This window comes from Struthio camelus, chromosome 25 (assembly GCF_040807025.1).
Source record: "Struthio camelus isolate bStrCam1 chromosome 25, bStrCam1.hap1, whole genome shotgun sequence".
NCBI lineage: Eukaryota > Metazoa > Chordata > Aves > Struthioniformes > Struthionidae > Struthio > Struthio camelus.
Window position 1 is genome coordinate 7986069 of NC_090966.1, and position 18196 is coordinate 8004264.

Here is an 18196-nt window from a genome sequence, read left to right on the forward strand (position 1 = left end):
AAAACTGACATCAGACCCAAGATGAAAACAATCCACAAATCACCAATAATAATTATAGGAGCACACTGAATATTTCTTTGATTTACCATTAACTCTAGTAATGAGTTAGACAAGTGTTCTAATTGCATCCATGAATAAGCTGCTATCTTATGAACAGCTTCAGATCTGCAGGGAAATAAGCCTTTGTGTATGGATCCTAAAGCAGAGGAAAGACTGTTTTCAGAGCAAACCAGTTCAGCAAAAAGCTGTACACGTAATCATCACTGCTCCCCAGCAGTATCAGCAGGTTAGGTGCCAACACATGTGCAGCAGTACAGAGTTCAGAAGAAACAGCTTCAAATATGAGGCACCTACAGAAACACTGTTGTGGAAGCTGCTGTGGAAGATACCATAGTTGAACAAATCCCTGCCATCCCAAACCACCACCAAGCCCTTGCCAGTCTCCTCCCCTGGGGAAGCAGCAGTGTCTGGCAGACACTGACTATATGCTGTGATGCTCCTGGTCTAGCTCTGAGCAGAAACAAGTCACAAAGCAGGGGCAGCGATATCTGTCCTCAGGGAGGCGGCGAACAGGAAAGGATCAAACACGTCCATGAAGAGTTTCGAGATCCACCATTTCATATGACTGCCACACGACTGAGCCTTGTTAACTTGAACAGCGCCAGCACATCATGCTTGCCAGGGCAGAGAGCTGCAAAACACTTCCACCTCTGGAAAGTTAGGTCACATGGTTAAAGGAAGCCGATTTGACTTTATTCCTTCTGTCAGCTTGCACAAGTCCCAGTGTAGAAAAAGCTCAGATGCTCTCGGTGAACAGCGAGGGCTGACGGACGGCTGCTGCTCTGCAGGGCTGCGCAGGGAAAGACCCTGGCCAGAGAGCGCTGCAGCCTGCTGCAATCCACCCACCCCTCTGCTCTGGAAGAGCCCTGCCAGGTTAACGTCCTCCCAGGCCTGCCCTCAAGCCCATAAGCAGGGAGCTACCGCATGAACGATGCCCTTCCACAGCAAGGTCTCTTTCCAAGTAAAAACGACAAGATGAAGCTGCAAGGAAGCCCCCCTTCTTTAAAACACCAAGCAGGAAAGAAAGAGATCCTCGCAAAGCTCAGTCAGGGCATGGGCTGCTGTTGGGAATCCCAGCTGCTAGTTTCTCTCACCTTTGCCTCCTGCATATGGTAAATAGATTTGCCACTTAAATATTCATTTAGAGTAAGCCCCCAAGCTCATTTACAATGCATAATGACTACAAATCTCTGCTAGATGATGCATTTAAAGTCCCTATGTTATAACAGGGCAAGAGTAAGCCCCTCCTCCACATCCCTTTGGAGCCAAAGGGACAAGGTGCTGCCCATAGTCTGGCAGGAAGGTACAGAAGGGTGATCCCCTGCAAGCTGCCCCCACCAGTCACCCTGCTGGTGCAGTGACAAATCTCTATGTCACGTCGTGCAACCACAGGTGGGAACAGCAGTGCTCTGCCACTGCCTTGCATGTTCAGGCTGTAGTGAAGACTGACATAATTTGGCAGTTCTATCAAAGAGGATTCGCATTTAGACCCCCCCCACACCCCTTTGGCCTTCCCCAGCCTAAACAAACCCAGCTGCAATTTCTCCCATACAGATCTCCCAGCTCATCAACCTGCAGCCTCTGCGCCGTGCAGGTGTTTCCAGCCACAGCAGCTGTGGTGGCCTCAGACCCTGCATGTTAAAGGACTCCAAGTGAGCAACTAGACTGAGAAGGAGAGAGAGGAGGAAAAAAACCAGTAACAACATGGCTCAGCCTCACGCCCTTACACGAGCGATGTCTGCTAGGGCAGGGAGGCAGGGACCACGGGCGCTGCAGGAACCTCTCTGAAACATGGATGTGCTGCACCATGCTGCAGGGGGAAGTCTGCTGTTTTGTTCTCTTAAGGGCCAGAAACTCCCTTTGTGTAGCAGAATCCTACACCAAAATTCAATATTGCCAAATACAAATTGCTCTTAACTATCAAGTAACTTTATTTCTGCTCTGATGCTTAATTACCCCCTATAGTCCACAAATCTCTCCCCATTGCTTCAGCCTGCAGCCTCCACAATAGCTATGAAGCAAACAGCAATTATACATGTATTCCAACAATATTAATGCAACCTGAGTGGGCTCCGTCTGTGCACTACTGCATGCTGCCTAGCAGCAAAATATAAAGGACAGTCTGAACTGGTAATAGGCTCCTTGCTCTCTGCTGCTCTCCACATCAGCACGGTTGATAAGAATGCAAGACAAAGCTACACCTAATTAACATACATGAATTTTAACCAGGAATCCATTCCCATATATCAGAAAATAAGCTCTGGACAGCTTGTGCCCCCCATGGCTTGCTGGCAGTTTCTTTGGTAAGATAAGGCAATACACCAACACTTCAACTCATTTGTTCGGGTGAAAAAACAGGAACAGAGTGCCAGGACATCTCTGCAGGGCCTGAGGCTTTAGGCTGTGCTTGATCTCAGGTGCTTTAGATGACAAGCTCCAAGGTAAATATTTTTGACCAACCTGCCTGGTCTCACACCTGTGATTCCTACTCTAAGTAGCTGAAGGCTTGGCGAAGCAAAGAACAGAAATTGCACACAGCAGGGACCAGGCACTAGGCAAAACACATTAGGCAGAATCAGAGGGTAAGGACTCGCAACAACCACCTTAAGGGAAAAAGGGACAGGCTGCAGCAGTGCTGGCGCGTGGCTGTGAGACAAAGCAAGCCTGTTCCTGCTCGAGTGCCAGGTTAGCTCTCACTAGCAGAGGATGCACTTGGCTCCCCTAAAGAAGCAGGGGACTCTTCTCCCTTGCGTTAGGGATTAGTTAGCATTTAATAGTCCAGAGAATGGGGAGAACACAAGCAAACTCTCCCAAAGACTACAGCCTGGCAGATTCTGGGAGCAGAGAAGCCCCTGTGGCCATTTAGACACTCCTGCACCAAACTCGGGACTTGCCTTGTCTTCCTGGCACTTTCCCTTCCTAGTCGGCATCCTTCAAGGCACAGCAGCAGTAATAAGGTAGTTCTGTAAATACTGAGTACCACTGAGGAAAGAGACCCATTTTCCCCAGGTTCCCAGAAAAGAATGCAAACTGGTATCAGTGCCATGAAAAAGCAATTGATACATCCCATTTATTGCAGAATAAACATCAACCCAGTTGCACAGGTCTAGTTTACAACCTATTTAATAACCTGAGATTTGAAAACCTACTTTATGCAAAAAATAATTTCAAGTTTCATTTTACAGTAAAACAACTAGTTGCACTAACTTACATAAACATCTGAGCTCATGCCACTACAGCCCATCCCTCTCTTACCTCTGTGTCATTAGATCGGAGCACAGCATTTGCCTCAACAGAGGGGCAATTTCCCATCTGGTGAGCAAATAGAACAAACTAGCACTTAGTCCTGCCCCCTTGTCTGCTTCACCTCTTCACAAATGTAGTCAAACATTGCACTGAACTATAAATTAGCAACTGATATGCAAGTAAATATAAAAATCCAATTGTACAACTGGACAAAAACAGTTTCTCAAAGAACATGTGAAGCAGAAAACAATTGCCAAGTGTCCTGGGTTTGGAAACAGTAACTTTTATTTAAAAAAAAAAAAAGTCCCCAGAAATCTTGAATGAAGGTATTCATTTCTAAAGGAAAGTCTCTTTACCATAGGGGGGTAGCAAGGAAGAGAAAGGATAGAAAGAAGACAAACCCCAAACCTTGGCAGATTTTACTATCAATTTCCAATTAGTTTAGATGCTCTCTCCCAAACAAGGGAGTGTGGGCTTTGCCACCTTCTTACAACTACTTTTCCACAGGACAGCCCTCAAGTCCCCCTTAGCAGCTTACCTGAGTAAATCGCATCCCAGGAAGCCTCCGGAACAGCTCACTAGCAGCAATCCCAAATTTCAGTTCTGTTCTACCCTCTCTTCTCAGAAACAGGGGTGCCAGTGTATTTCAATTCCACCTCAGGTGAATGACGGAGCTCCAAAGCATCAGGCTCTTCTACCAGCTGCTCCATCTAATCCACTGACCCCGCTAACTCTCTTAGCAAGCCAGTTATTCTCAACACCTGAAGGTTATATCAATTTGCATTAAATGAGCTGCTGTTCAGCAAGTAAATCGTTAGCATGGCCACATCCAGATCTGGTGGGGGAGGGGAGGAAAACTAACTGTTACATGCTCTCTCATAATTTTGTTTTAGCACCTAGATACTAAAGAATGTTAGTGCTTTAAGATAATTCAGAGACTTTTTTTCATCTATTGTACACAGAGAAAAAAGTTACAGAATGAATAAGACTGATAACTAAGAATTAATCTCAGGCTGCCCTAATTATTAACAACTCATGCTTTTACTAGAGACCTCTCTGCCTTACTGGTAGGCACAGCAAGTTTTATTGATAAGGAACTTTGTTTCACATTTGGTGTATCTACAATTGTTTGGGATTGAAGCTTTCTAATTGATAGAACAAGTTTCTTTAGTCTTTAGTACACTTAGCCTCAAAACTTTGATGTGTGTTACCTGTAGCGCTGCCGTGTGTAAAAAAAAATTTCTTTATGATGAGGGGCCGAATGTCAATGGTAATTTATTAAAATTGTTTTGTTCATCTAATTTTCAGGTTCAATTAAAATCCTTGCTTTCTCTACCATTTCCCAGAGCCTAAGTTCAACTCTTACTCTGTGAATTCTCTTTTGGGTCCACAAGCCTCGCTTTTCTTGTCTCCAGGAGAAGTTCTTCTCAGAAGCACTGTTCACAAAACTCCCAGACTCCCAGGGCAACTTAAAGGAGCGTGGATGAAGTTCACTGAACCTGGTCATCAGTTAAGCAGCGTTCCTGCTGGAAGGAGCTTCCCTTTCTGGAAGGCTTCATTTTTAAAGGGAAGTCAGAACAAGCCATGGAGTGAATGCAAAGCTCCAAGGCATCCAAAGCCAGATAAAACACGCCAAACAGCAAAGCTACGTTTTCAATCAAATCCTGTGGAAGCTGAAATCTGAATAAGTAATCCTCAACTGGATTCTCAAAATAATTGAGCTTTTCATTCAAAACTTAAGATCAGATGCAGATCACGACAAAAGTTCACACACAGCTCTTTATTAGAAAGTTGCCAGAGACATAATCATTCCCAAGGAAGAACGACAGCATCCCAGGTGTTATACCTGCTAACAATTATCTAGCAGGAGCTCGTACCTTACTTGCTAGAAAGGACAACTCTTGTGTCCAGATGAGAGGGACAATTTCACAATGGCAGCTGCAAGACAGACTTGTTTGGCCTTTGCTTCTCATCTAAGAGGCAGCATTTAGCCCTCATAGCTTTAATCTTCTGAAAGGTAGATTAAAAAAAGCCAATGTGGGCTCCAGAGATAAGAGGAATGTCAGCCTGAAGGTGAGGCTGCGTTGAGCAGCCTTGACAGTTATGAAACAGGCTCACATAGAAGAAAACAGTGATGTATGTCAAACTGAGGAAATGCTTCCAGCACTCATGCTACCAGCAGCAAGCCCCAGTTAGGCTACGTTTGCCTCCTTTGCAACTGCAAGACACTTGATAACACATCTGCTTATCATGCTGATAGAAGTTACAGTTGTGCCTCCAGCTCTGAAATTCTAATTTACATTTACGAAATCTCCTCCAGCAAGTCTCCATCCCCTCCCCCCACCGCAGGAGGTTAGACTCCAGGAATATGGTCATACACGTCTCAACGCAGAGACCGAATGACTGATTCACACAAGAGCTGGACAATTAAGTAAAATACATGCCAACTTCATTTTATTTGAGTATTCCAGTATTTACAGACATACGCTATATAACTTTCTAAGTCAACCTAGCAGCATTAGAGCCCCAAACTATTCTCTGAACTCAGCTACAATTTTTTTTAAAAGCAACTTTATGAAAACAGTTTCTTTTTCTGCTCTGAAAGTACAAAAATATTTATGAAGTTGAATTACTTGGTAACAGAAAGAAGCAGTATATTTTATTCCATAAAAAGCAATATTTTTTCTGTGGCCTTATTTTGCAGGCAGGGACTATTAGAAACAATTTTTTTTAGGGCTTATTATAGGTCACCGGGATACTAAATTGCATCTGTTTAGTATCCCTTCATAGGTGCCATATACACTTTCCAGAATTAAAACTGACACAATATTGGTTTAGACTTGTGGTTTTAAGAATTGGTTTACACCGAGAATCAAGTGTTGGCTTTTCAGGGAACTCACAGATGATGTTTCTAGTTAGAACATGAAGGCACTTTTGCATACAATAGTTTCGACAGGAGAGCTCTTGGTATAGTTTCCAAAACAGCTGTAATCCATGGCCTAAAATTAACTAGGTTGATGCATTACTGATCAGAAAATTATATTTCATTGTGTTGCTATACACTCATCCTTTTACAGGGTATGTATTTATGCAAACAAAAATATGGATGTTACTCAGGGGTGCAAGTACCTTTTGATTCAAGTCCTGAACCCCATGTAACTAAGTGACTGCTTCCAAAATGTCATCAAGTATATAAATGGGAACTAGCTGGAACAGTAAATAATGCATCACCATTTGTCTGAGGAGGCCCCACTCTAAATTTTCTAGTTAGTTTCTGATTTCTTTTGATTTGTATCAGATGAGTTTAAGGACTATTTTGAAATTAGAAATGTTTATCTTTTACGAAGAGTAGGTAATTCCATCTCTGTATAGTAATGCTTCTTAAGTAATTTTATTGTTAGTTGTTTTACTCCAAAACAAGAACATGACTCAAAGACAATCTCTGCATAAGTTACTTAATTCTTAGTCCTTAAAACCAGAACCAAAGTACCAGCATTGACGAGAATTTCTGAACAATGGCAAAAGAACTGCAGATCACCCTTAGGACAAAAGGTAAGCATCGAACTCCTGGCGCTCATAGCAAGCAACACTGTCTAATACCCACTCTCGAGTCACCACAGCAACATTGCTCTTTTGCTGGATCACTGCAAGACAAAGACATAGATCATAAAACTAGTATCAGTGAGTCAAAGCAACTTTAAGGTGAGCATACTGATGTCTTCCAGATTAAGCCATTTGCTTTATCTTTCACATTTTCAAGACCCTGATAAAAAGCAAGATTCTAAAAACCCTATACTTCTTAACAGTGCAGGTAATATAGCTGCTCCACAGAGAAATGGCTGTTTGGCAAGCGGTCAGCAGGAAGTTCTGAACGCCATAGTATAAGCACTAAAAGCTAAGAGTGCAGTCTTTGGTATGTTTTAATTCAGGATCTTGGTGACAGAGCCTTAGTTCCTGTCTGCTCAGGCATATGAGTATATATATATATATATATATTTAGAGAGAGAGAGAGAGAGAGAGAGAATGTCACATACATATAGAGTATGTGACAAGCAATGACTGAGAGAGAAGCAATAGAATATTACTGAAGTGCTCCTAGACAATATGCCTATCATAGTTTTAAGAAAAGGAGGGGGAAAAAAAATTTGGCCTTCTGCCAAATTAATACTCAATAGTTAAACCCATTGGAAACTCAGGTTTTTTTCTTTCCTCTTTTTCCCAGTGCCATGGAAACAGCTTTTTATTTGCAACATTATCTTCCTGCCCCATTTTTTCTGTTCAACTCCACTGTAGCCTAATAACCACATTTCCTCTGTCTCATTGAAAAGTAAGTTAGTGTGGAAAACTTGAACTTTCAGTCTCATTGTTTCTCTAGATCAATTTGATTCCATGAAGAGGGGGAAAAAAAAAAGTATTAATTAACCCCACATAGTTGGATCTTCTTTCCTGACCAAGAGAATATTGTTCCAATGCACCACGTGAGGCTTTCCGCTACATCTTACTAGTCCTCCACGGGCGTGTCTCTCCACCTTCTAAAAACTAGCTGCAACCAGAACACTTTCTGTTAAGCTGACCCTAAGTATATGCAGAACATCTGAGCCAAGAGCATATGGGCAGTAGGATCACATTTACATCTCTCATAACAAGTTGCAATACTGCCTGAAAGACCACCTTTCAGGACTCATCATTGACTCTTGAGATAAAACAGTTTGTACTTTCTTCCAAGGCATACCTCCACCCTCAGATGTAGTGGGATTTTATTCTGATTCCACTATAGAACCTCTCCGATATTTAAGCACTACAAATACAGAAGTGATAAATCATTCAACATGTGTGCCGTAAAACAGTACACGACTGTACGTATTTTTACCTCGATAGCCTCTATTTTCCATCCAAGCATCTGGCTGCACAACCACGACAGCAGTAGAATTCTAAGATTTCAAGAGAAGAAAATAAAAACGCTGTTATCTGCTTCACATTAAATCACTCTCCCACCTATATGCAGAGCTGTAACTGGGTTGACTCTTTGCTTCACTGCATCACTTCAAAGAGGACTTTAAGAAGTGGTGGTAGGGGGAGAAAGACATCATCAGTTTAAGATTTTTCTTCAAAGTCTGTCCAGGAACGCTGTGTTAAGGCCCTAAAGGCTTTTTGCCCTGGAAACTGGAGCTCAGGGCTGATTTCAAGGAAATTAGTTATGTGACTTCCACAGAGTACTCTGATCAGTTCTCCACTAAAAGCTAGCCTGTCTCTTAATACACAGTAGCCAGAGACTAGAACAGAAGAACTGCTGTCAGGCGATGTGGCATCACTGCTGTGCAAACAGCTCTCTCTCAACATACCTGACCTGTATGCACCAGTCTTTGCCCATGAAGGCCAAGTAATCTTTCAACATGTTGGGTATTATGGATAGTGAACGGTCTACAGTTAAGTGTAACATTCATTAACACTTACTATTTTGTGTGTGAACAGATGAAGTTGCTTCACTACAGAGGCACCACAAAGCTCCACCATCCATTCTAGATGTTCTGAACAAATCAGATAAACAGACTGTTACTACAGTATTTATATTACTTTCAAACTGAAACTGTTCTCTAAGCCCTGGTCATCCATGCCTTTGTTCCAAAATATAAACTATATCATCTGAAATAAATGTAAGCCTTAGTTGAGAATAAGTCCTTTCACTTTATAGCTTGTTGAGGACATCAGTTACGTTGAACTTCAGCAAGGGTAACAGTATCACGAAGGGATTGTCATGTGCAGCAGGTAAAGGAAGATGCAATGGAATTCCAAGTCCCAGATACTTCTGTGAAGTACTTCCCTCACCCTTTAGTCAGGACAACCCCTCCCCCTCAAACTAAAAGGGAAAGTCACTAAAAATGTATTTCCTCTTAAGGGTGTAAGGCATGAAATTAAAATTGGAATCACAAGTTAAAACTATGATTATCTCTCATTAACAAAAGTAGCCAAATTATTTAATTTCCATCATTTTGTTGAACTGATAGTGAAGAAAGCAAGTCAGTCTCTTAAGTAGAAGAGCCATAATTGATCATCACTGCAGCAGGTGAAAGCACTGCATCCTCTGTAGTAATTATTGTAAATGTCAAGAGATGTGGGATAATTCACCCAGCTAAAAATGAAATTACATTGAACAAATCAGACAGTATCTGTTGTACAAAAAAGAATAAAGCAAAAAAAGGAAGGAGAGGTACAAATATATTTAAATAAAAAAAATCTAGTTTAAATTTTCAAAACATCTACTCTTTATTCACAAACGAGAGGAAAAAAAAAAGCTATCCTGCTCAGCTTTCCCCTTGTACAAAAACTGCTGGTTTTGTTGTGTGTTTCACTTTTATACACCTGCTGCTAGAGAGAGATTACCCACAGGATATGTCAATTGCTAGAAAGAATACTCTAGGAATTGGTTACTAAGACAGAAAAAACCCTCCAAACACTATGCTGTGTTCAATAGCATCTAAAACAATTACCAGACATCATGGTACTAATGTATTTTTCTTCATTGCTAGAGAATTAGAGTTAAATTAGATAAAAGGTCTGTTTTAAAAAAACATTAAATTGACAGAGCAATTCTCTGATTAACTCAAATAAATCAGAATTGGTAAAATTTCCCACTAAATTTTAGTAAAAGCATCAGTGTCTTCAAAAAGGGAAAAAAAAAAAAAAAGGCACATCTGCTGAGGACATCCAAATAAGAGAATATCACTGCTACTTAAGGGAGATAGAACTGGATAAAGCTGTACCTCATGTAGGCGTTTTGAAAGTTTTGGGGTAAAAGAGGTACAAGACTACCCAAGAAAAGGTCAAATGCAAAAGTCTGGAGAATGCACACAATTCCAATCTGAATATTTGTCATGCTGAGAGTTTATTCAGTTCCACCAAAATGACACACCTGTAGTCATATCAGTGAAAGGTCCATAGCAGCAGATCTCAAAGTCTTTAAAGATCTAAAAAAGAAAGAGATGTTAACAGAGTACATATAGTACCTTTCCAGGACAACATTTAATATGCTGGTGCATTGCACCTCTAGGACTGGTTATCAAGCTATCATTGTTGATTCACAAAACATATCTGAAGCTGTTTGTTACCTACAAAACAAAAGAATTTTGCCAACCTCCCTACCCCCCGCCCCCAGCCAGTGGTGTCCTATACCAATGTTATAAAAAGATATAATTTACTCTAAGCATAGAGTGTCACTTAAGCATTTTTAACCATGAAGGATGAGCTCTGTCAGCTCTGTACATATGGTGCAGCAGAGGAATCAGTAGAATTTCCAGAAATTCAGCTAGCATAGCCTCATACCTGAAACACTTAAGACAGGACAGGATTTTCCTCCATGATATGCTCATACCTTTTCAGTAAGAGATTGTCTAGCCCTCTTTGGACCTTGGTGGTTTCTTCCATTGATCACGTCTCCTCTAACTTCAAAGTTATCCTGGAACGTAATAGAAACAATCAGAAGCTAGAGGCCGAGAAAACTGTCCTAGTCAGAGCCCTGAATCAGAACAGAAATAAGCTGTTAGATTTCAGAACTGGAAACATTACAATTAAACATGCATGGGAAAATAATCAAAAGGCTTTTCAAGAAAAATCATGGAGTACAGTAACCACACTCCTGCAGCATTGGTCAATTTTTTGAAGAAAGAAGTTATAGTCAATGCAGCAGACTGTCTAAAAGAAGTGGCATGCTCCAGGACCAAAATTAATTTATAAAGTGTCATTTGATAGAAATTAAGTATCAATACATAACCTCTAGAACTTCATTTATTTAATTTTCAACATCTACTATCCTTCAAGGGATTCACTCACCATATAGATAACAACAAATACATTGTTACATTTGATAATTACATACCTACATCTGTCTCAGTTAACTCCTTATTCTCCACTACTTTCTTGAAAGCTCCCCTAAAACTTTCATGCAGTCTAATCTTCTATAAGATTATAAAAAGCAGCAGCATATTTTCAGTTTAGCTTGAAAATAAAGTTTTTGTTTTCATTATACTAGAGTGCTCTCCTCAATGCTTAAAAGTAATATGGGAGTACTCTGCAAGACAACACAAACAGCTGTCCCATATTCTAGTATTTGCAGTCAACTCTGTCACAACTGCCCCCTTTCTCCCCAAGCATGAGAGCGCCTTCAATACTTAATATAGCTTTGTTACAACTTAATTCCTTTAGGCAGACAATGGACTTTTTCCTCTATGTTGTAACCTGTCCACATCAGTAGGAACACTTTTTGAAAAATATGTCCATAAGCTGTGCCAAAAATAAAGGGGAAATATTATGTCTTCAGTAACACTGAACTACAGCTTTTGGTCCTAGCATTTGGTAAAACTAGAATCTCAGTTTTCACAGATGAATTTCTAACTAGCACAAACACCTCCCAGCTGCCATGTATTAAATATTTAGACAGTGCCTGAGATTAATAGGTCCCTCACTGTAACAACACCTTTTATACATTTGACATTTGACTCTTAAGATAAAATACCTACCTCATCAAGAATCCGTCCTTCTTTAAAAGACTGAATTACCCCTTAAAAAAAAGATCAGAACAGTAAAAGTCATTTTCTCCAGCAAAATTTTCTTCCACTGCCAAGAGTCTAGTTTCACTGCCATATTAAATTCAAGGTATTTTGTACTAAGGGAAACAATTTATTGAACTGAATATTCTATGATGCCTGAAAGTACTTGATTTTTTTTTTTAATCTTTCATAAATAATACTAATCTTGCATTAACCAATGCCATGCAGCTCAAATGTGTATATTAGGAGTGGGAAAGGAACAACCAAATACAATTATTTGAAAGCAGAAAAAGTATTCAGAGGAGAAAGAAGCTTGATGTTGCTGTTAAATTTTTAAGTATTTATAGAGGAAACGCTGCAAAACATCACATGACAGCAGCATATTCAAGACATGAAAAGACACATTGTTGTTTTTTCTGGAACAAGCGAAGAGCACGTTTTTGGTGGAAAGGCTGAGACCATTTTGCTCCAAAAAGTTATACTTACACTGATAACTAACCACCCATTTTCTTCCTGCAATACCCAGAAAATACTTCAATGTCCGTTCACACACCAGCTCCGTATCTGCAGAGCAAACAAGTATATGGAGATCTCTTTCAGTTTTGCCATTAATAAAGAACTGCTCAGCTGATTCATACCTAAGCCCAAGTTAAGTGCAGCAACCAAATACCCAGGCCATCTATGGAAAGGCTGAGAAATTCTAGTGTTACCTAACATTCCCCTCCCAAGTCTGCTAAATGGAAGAAGTAAGCAGAAACTAATGACACGTACAACTTCTGGACCCTTTTCTAGTTATTCAACAAAGATAAGCAAGGAAAGGTATCAAACCTAATCAAGATACAGGACACTAAGGGGAGGATTAAACGTGCCTAATGTTAGCGTAAACTTTTAGATGACTAGTCATCTAAACTTCTCTTCTAACAGGAGAGGCACAACTTCAGAAGGCAATTGATCCTGTCTGTATTTGTATGAAGATAGCACGATCTATCTCTCTAAAACATATGAACATGGTGTTTTTGATAGGCTTCTTAAAGAAAAAGACAAAAATTGAATCCATAGATTCGGAGTGAGAAGATTTTCTGGCTCCCTTTCTACTTTGGTTTTCAAAAGCAAAAAAGGCTTGCGTGATAGATCATATTCAAACATGCACCATCTAGAAGTGCTTCTATAAGCAAGATGCAAGCAGAGTATAGCACATCCACTCCCAGACTTGGCTCAAAATATTTTACTTAAAAAAAAAAAAACACCACACACACACTTTTGTTCAAAAGCTAATGATACATTCAATAATGAGCTTAAATATAACCTATGCTTAGACAGATCAACTCCGTAATGTACTGAGAAACGTTAGGCTTTTTTGAAGCCTAGTCAGTATAGCGCTATTCATTTAGGAATATGATACGTTTGTCAAATCCAAAACAAGAGTATTATACTTTAGTTTCTATAAAGTTTCTTCAAACTTTTAACAACAGGATTCGTGAATCCTAAAAAGAACACAAAACAATTTCAGTGTCTTAAACATGCAACTAATTATTACAGTGAAATTGTAGTGCTGCTTTGTTTCTATGGAAGCATACCTTCTCTATCAGCTACCATCAGAAGTACACATACAATTAAGCCCCATTTTTATCTTCTATTACAGACCATTGTTTCTTTTCAAAATTTAGAATAAAATGGCATTTACAATCCCCGCAATGGGTTAGGAACCTAAGGCAGCATTTTATTTTCAGAATGTCTGTATCCTATTTCTTTAGGAACTGTCTTCTTTTCCTTCTGGTTCTTTCTGAAGGACTTGACATTAACTTGCTGTTAACACCTGAAAACTGTGATCAAACAGCTGGAGAAATAATCATTACTTAAAGTTAACTTCAAGCCACACAAGGAAGCAAAACACACATTCACCCTGATTCTGTGAAATGGAATGAGATTTGTGTTCCCAAGTTTATCAGGATTTTTTGTTTAAAGAAGAAAAACAATGAATCCCTTCTCCTCATCAGACTATTTAAACTGTATTGCTGAACTGACTGTTTGTTGGTTAGCGCAGAGTTAATATTTTATATGGCCTGTAAATATGGGGTTTGTTCACATATCTCCCAACACACCTGTTTTCATTATGACATGGGTTGTTCCTTCAGTAATGTGATTAGATAAAGTGCTCCGAGTTTTTCTGGCAAACTTCTGGACCATCAACTGAAAAGCAAAATTAATAGGTAGCAAAACAGATTTAAAAAAATTTCAATTATGAGAGTATAACATAATAAGGTACTTATGTTAAAATAATGGTCTTATTTGTGGCTGGCACATAGAATGTACATTTCTGTTACAGATACAGTAAAAGTCACTAATTTTGATGGCCTTCAACAGGCCAACATAAAGAATAGCTCTCATTAGTCAACAGTGTAAGAACCAAAAGAAGTCATACTCTCCTGGAAATGCATCTTAGAAACAGGTTCAAGCTACTGATGGTCACAGAACACGAAAATATGAAAGATCAGCAGACTGTCTACATGAAGCTTGAAATTAAGACACTTACTGCTGATAACTGGATGGTCTTTTCTTGGCAACAAATAAAATTAACAGTCAGATAGCAAAGACATTAACCATGCATCTCATTGGTCCAGCACCATTTACCAACCAGTATCAAGTGATTACAACTTCCTTAGTGGAAGTCATTTGGGGCCAACTAATAAAACTAGTACTAAAGTTTCTACCATATAGAATATACTATAACCAAACCGTTTTATTCTCATGTTGCTTTATGCAGAAGGCCAGATGATTCCAGAAATACTAAGCTACCATGGCTAATGATATACGCTACCTCTACCAGCATCATTAGCAATTCAGAACTGATTAATTATTGAAATCCTCACTATGGAGCAGAGTTTGGAGGAAGCAGCAACAACTGAGATCAGCCTAATGCAAGTTTCAGAGTTAATTATATATAATATATGTCAGTAGCTTTCATAATAAATTTAACATGTTTTAACACATTTTAATACACAAAAAGGTGTTCAAAGTTATTTCCTTCTTAGTTAAATCTGCTATGCATGCTATTAGTGCAGCTTAACGCTAGCATGCACAGCTAAATATTTATTTTTATAAGAATGCTTCTGAACAGCCAAGCAATGAAACACTGAACAAAAAAATTTCTGTATAGCTGAATTTTTAGTAGTTATTAATAGTGATGTTATTCCTTGATAAGAGACAAGGTGACAAAAACGAAAGATGTAGGAAGGCATTTTTCCCCATTCTCGTGCACAGTAGTGGCCATCAGACCACAGACCACTGAACACTGCATGCAAATAACTGAGGAGAGTGCATATCATTCAATCCCTTGTGATTACACTCTCAAGCCAAGTAAACTTTAGAGAAAAGGACTGTAATGCCTAGCATACCAAGTAGTAGTATCACCAGGTTTTTGCAGAGAGTGTATAAATAGCTGTGACATGATTTTACCCAAGAGAGAACTAATTCCAGAAGTCAACTGGATGACTTACTACAAATTTAAGCAGCACTGCTTTACACCATTTGTTCTGAATAGAGCACCAAATATGAAGCAACTGAAACAGCATGATATTATGAAGGTGATATCTAAACTTCTTTTGACCCGTATATGCATCTCACTTTAGACTGAGAACTGCAGGCCTTACAGCATTCATTTGCCATGGCAGAAAATACACCACCAAAAGCCACCAACTGTTAGACTGCTGCCTGTTTTTTAAAATGCATTTACTAAATTATTTCAGCCAGGGCTATCCAAAGCTGGTTAGGTAACAGAGTGGCTTAACTGGTTGCCTGGTAAGGAGAAAAAAATATATATATTAATTACCCCATAGCTGACATGCTGATTTCTATCAGGAGGCTGTCACATTATAAAAACATCATACTTTAGTAGACTTGGTGCCCGAAACATGCATCTTTATTCAAGATGCCATGTGAACGCAAGCTTAAAGGCTATCATGTGCTGAAGTCCCGACTCAATGAGACTTCCTTGTGCATGTTCTTGCTTGGGAAAACATTTAAGTTATTAACGCAAATATTAGCAGGTCTTTAGAGTGTTCTGAACGGAGAGGGCCTGGACTGGAACAAAGGATGTGGCAAGGTCAAGATAGAATTATACCAGAAAAGTATGGAAGAGTGAACATTTGCACTGTATGGATGTCTGTTATTTTCAATAACTCAGGAATAGCAAATCCATTCAAAAAGTAGAAAAAACAAGGCTTTCTAGAAAAAAAGGTCTCCTTGCTTTGGAATAATGTGGTTTTTCCCCTAGTCACTATGCAATCATTTAAAAAATTCAAACTTCATTAAGCTTTATCACACCATTTATAGACAGTATTCTTCATATTTCAGGAGTAGAAAAAGTCTCATTTGAGTTGCTGTATTACTGATCGATAATTCCTGTAAGATTAGTTTCTGCTTAGATCTCTTTACGCTGAGGCTAAATATTTCTTCAGGATTATAGTAGTCAGGCATGCCTAACATGGGATCTCTAAAAATTCTGAAATATACTTACGTGTTCACTTTGATTCAGACCTGATGCCACAATTGACATTTCTCTCCTGTTAGTCACAACTGGACTTGTAGCATTTTCTTTCCCAGCTGTATTGTGCAGAACAGACGTAGGAAAACAGACAGTTCTCTCATGCTTACATCCTTGAGTACAGCTTCCATTAGCTTTCTGAGCTACAGCAGAACTATTTGTTGCTTCTGCAGTTTGAGGGTGGAGAAGCCTTACAGAGGAGGAAGAGCTGTTTGGACTCCTGCTCACATTTCCACTGAGATTTGATAAGACAGATGCACTGTTTAGTTTGGTCCCAGATTTCTCATCAGCTGCATTTTCTGAAGGAAGAGAGGAATCACTCCTTGAAACAGTTTCATGTTACTCGTAGCCATTTTGCAAGGCTGTTGCTCCACCTTTTAAGTTTATATGCTGCAGTCATTTCCTCTGCTTATTTGTTTACAGCTTCACTTTTGCCTCTATCATAACTTTTTTCCTGATCGATAGCTGAGATACTAGAATGCCTGTGAAGCTCTGTTAGCAGCATTTCCTGCAAGAAGTACTGATTTATATGCGAGACAGACAGTAACTTCCATTACTGTCAAACTATTGTCTAACCCTGTCCTGTTGGGCAGCCATACATTTAAAAAGCAAGGCAATCAAACAAAAACAACCAAAGTAGCATCTTTTTAAATTGATTAGGAATACATAACTTCGCATGAAAAAAGTTGTATCTTGCTGGTATGTTAAACACATAAACAACATGGGAAAAAAAGAAAAAACAAAATTTGTATTAAATCCCTCTTAAATGTTACCTGGTTCAAGCTGACACTGACTACACTCTTGCAGGGTTTTCTTCTCTTGAGAAGCAGCTTTGTTCTTCAGAACACTGTCACGCTGAAGGCCTTTCTTTAGATCTGGTCTCTTTAACAAATAAGATTTAGGAGAGGGAAGCAATAGTACTGGAGACCTTGAGAGAAGGAAATTAGTTATCAACTTTTTTTTTTTTTTAACCTCTTCTAAGCATCAGAAGAATATAGCAACAGCTAAGTTCATGTAATTTCTCAAAACCTGAGAGAAATTTGTTTCAACAATTTTTTTTTCTAGTGTATGACCATAAATAACAACAAAAAGCATTTACCTTTCTTCTAGCTCTTTGATTTTACTGTTGGAAGAATCACTCGACTTTACACGGAAATCATCAGGTGAAAATCCCTTTGAACTGCTGCATTTCTGATTTGCAAAATTTACTTCTGAGGTTGACTCTATCGCTTTAAAAAAGAAGAACAGTTCTTAAACAAGCAAAATAAAAGCAACTGTTCTTAACTGTTTCTTCAGATGAGAATACAAGCATTCTTTAAAATTTCAATGCAGATACACTTCAGAGAGGCTTTCAAGGAAAAGCAAGTATGCCAGATTACTTGATACACTGGAAAGGCATACACAACATTCACTCTCAGACTGACTCGAAAGGCATAATCTTCTACAACAGCTGCTTGCAGAAATGGACAAACGAGATAACATTTGGGGCAGAGGGGAAAAAAAGCACTGCAGCACCGACACAATTTACTAGCAAAAATGGTGAAACGAGATTAGTTTTTAAGCAATTATCAGTATTCTAATGACTTTACATTTTAGTCCTGATCATGAAAAATGCAACTATATTAATTTCTGACTACTGTAAAAGTTGTGTTCAAAACCATAAAAAACAAGTGTCCCCTTATCAAAATCTACATGAAATACTAAGCTACTTGAAACATGGCTAACAACTACAGTTTATTTCACTTATTAAATCATTTACAAAAGTAAGATGTCAGCTGATGTATTAGCTGGAAAAGAGTAGAAT

The 18196-nt window shown here is 39.2% G+C and overlaps 1 protein-coding gene across 5 annotated transcripts in view; it reads right to left on the minus strand.

Moving 5' to 3' along the window:
- Positions 1-5738: 5738 nt before the first annotated feature.
- Positions 5739-18196, minus strand: part of BRCA1 (BRCA1 DNA repair associated) — a 29324-nt gene continuing 16866 nt past the window's right edge. For all 5 annotated transcript variants that reach the window (XM_068918994.1, XM_068918992.1, XM_068918993.1 and 2 more), the window contains 11 exons: positions 17492-17621; positions 17166-17320; positions 16366-16691; positions 13952-14039; positions 12336-12413; positions 11820-11860; positions 10676-10759; positions 10217-10271; positions 8761-8834; positions 8177-8237; positions 5739-6950 (listed from right to left, as the gene is read on the minus strand). In XM_068918994.1, the coding sequence (XP_068775095.1) occupies positions 6847-6950; positions 8177-8237; positions 8761-8834; positions 10217-10271; positions 10676-10759; positions 11820-11860; positions 12336-12413; positions 13952-14039; positions 16366-16691; positions 17166-17320; positions 17492-17621 (1196 nt within the window). In that variant the 3' untranslated portion in view covers positions 5739-6846. The remainder of the gene's footprint in view (positions 6951-8176; positions 8238-8760; positions 8835-10216; positions 10272-10675; positions 10760-11819; positions 11861-12335; positions 12414-13951; positions 14040-16365; positions 16692-17165; positions 17321-17491; positions 17622-18196) is intronic.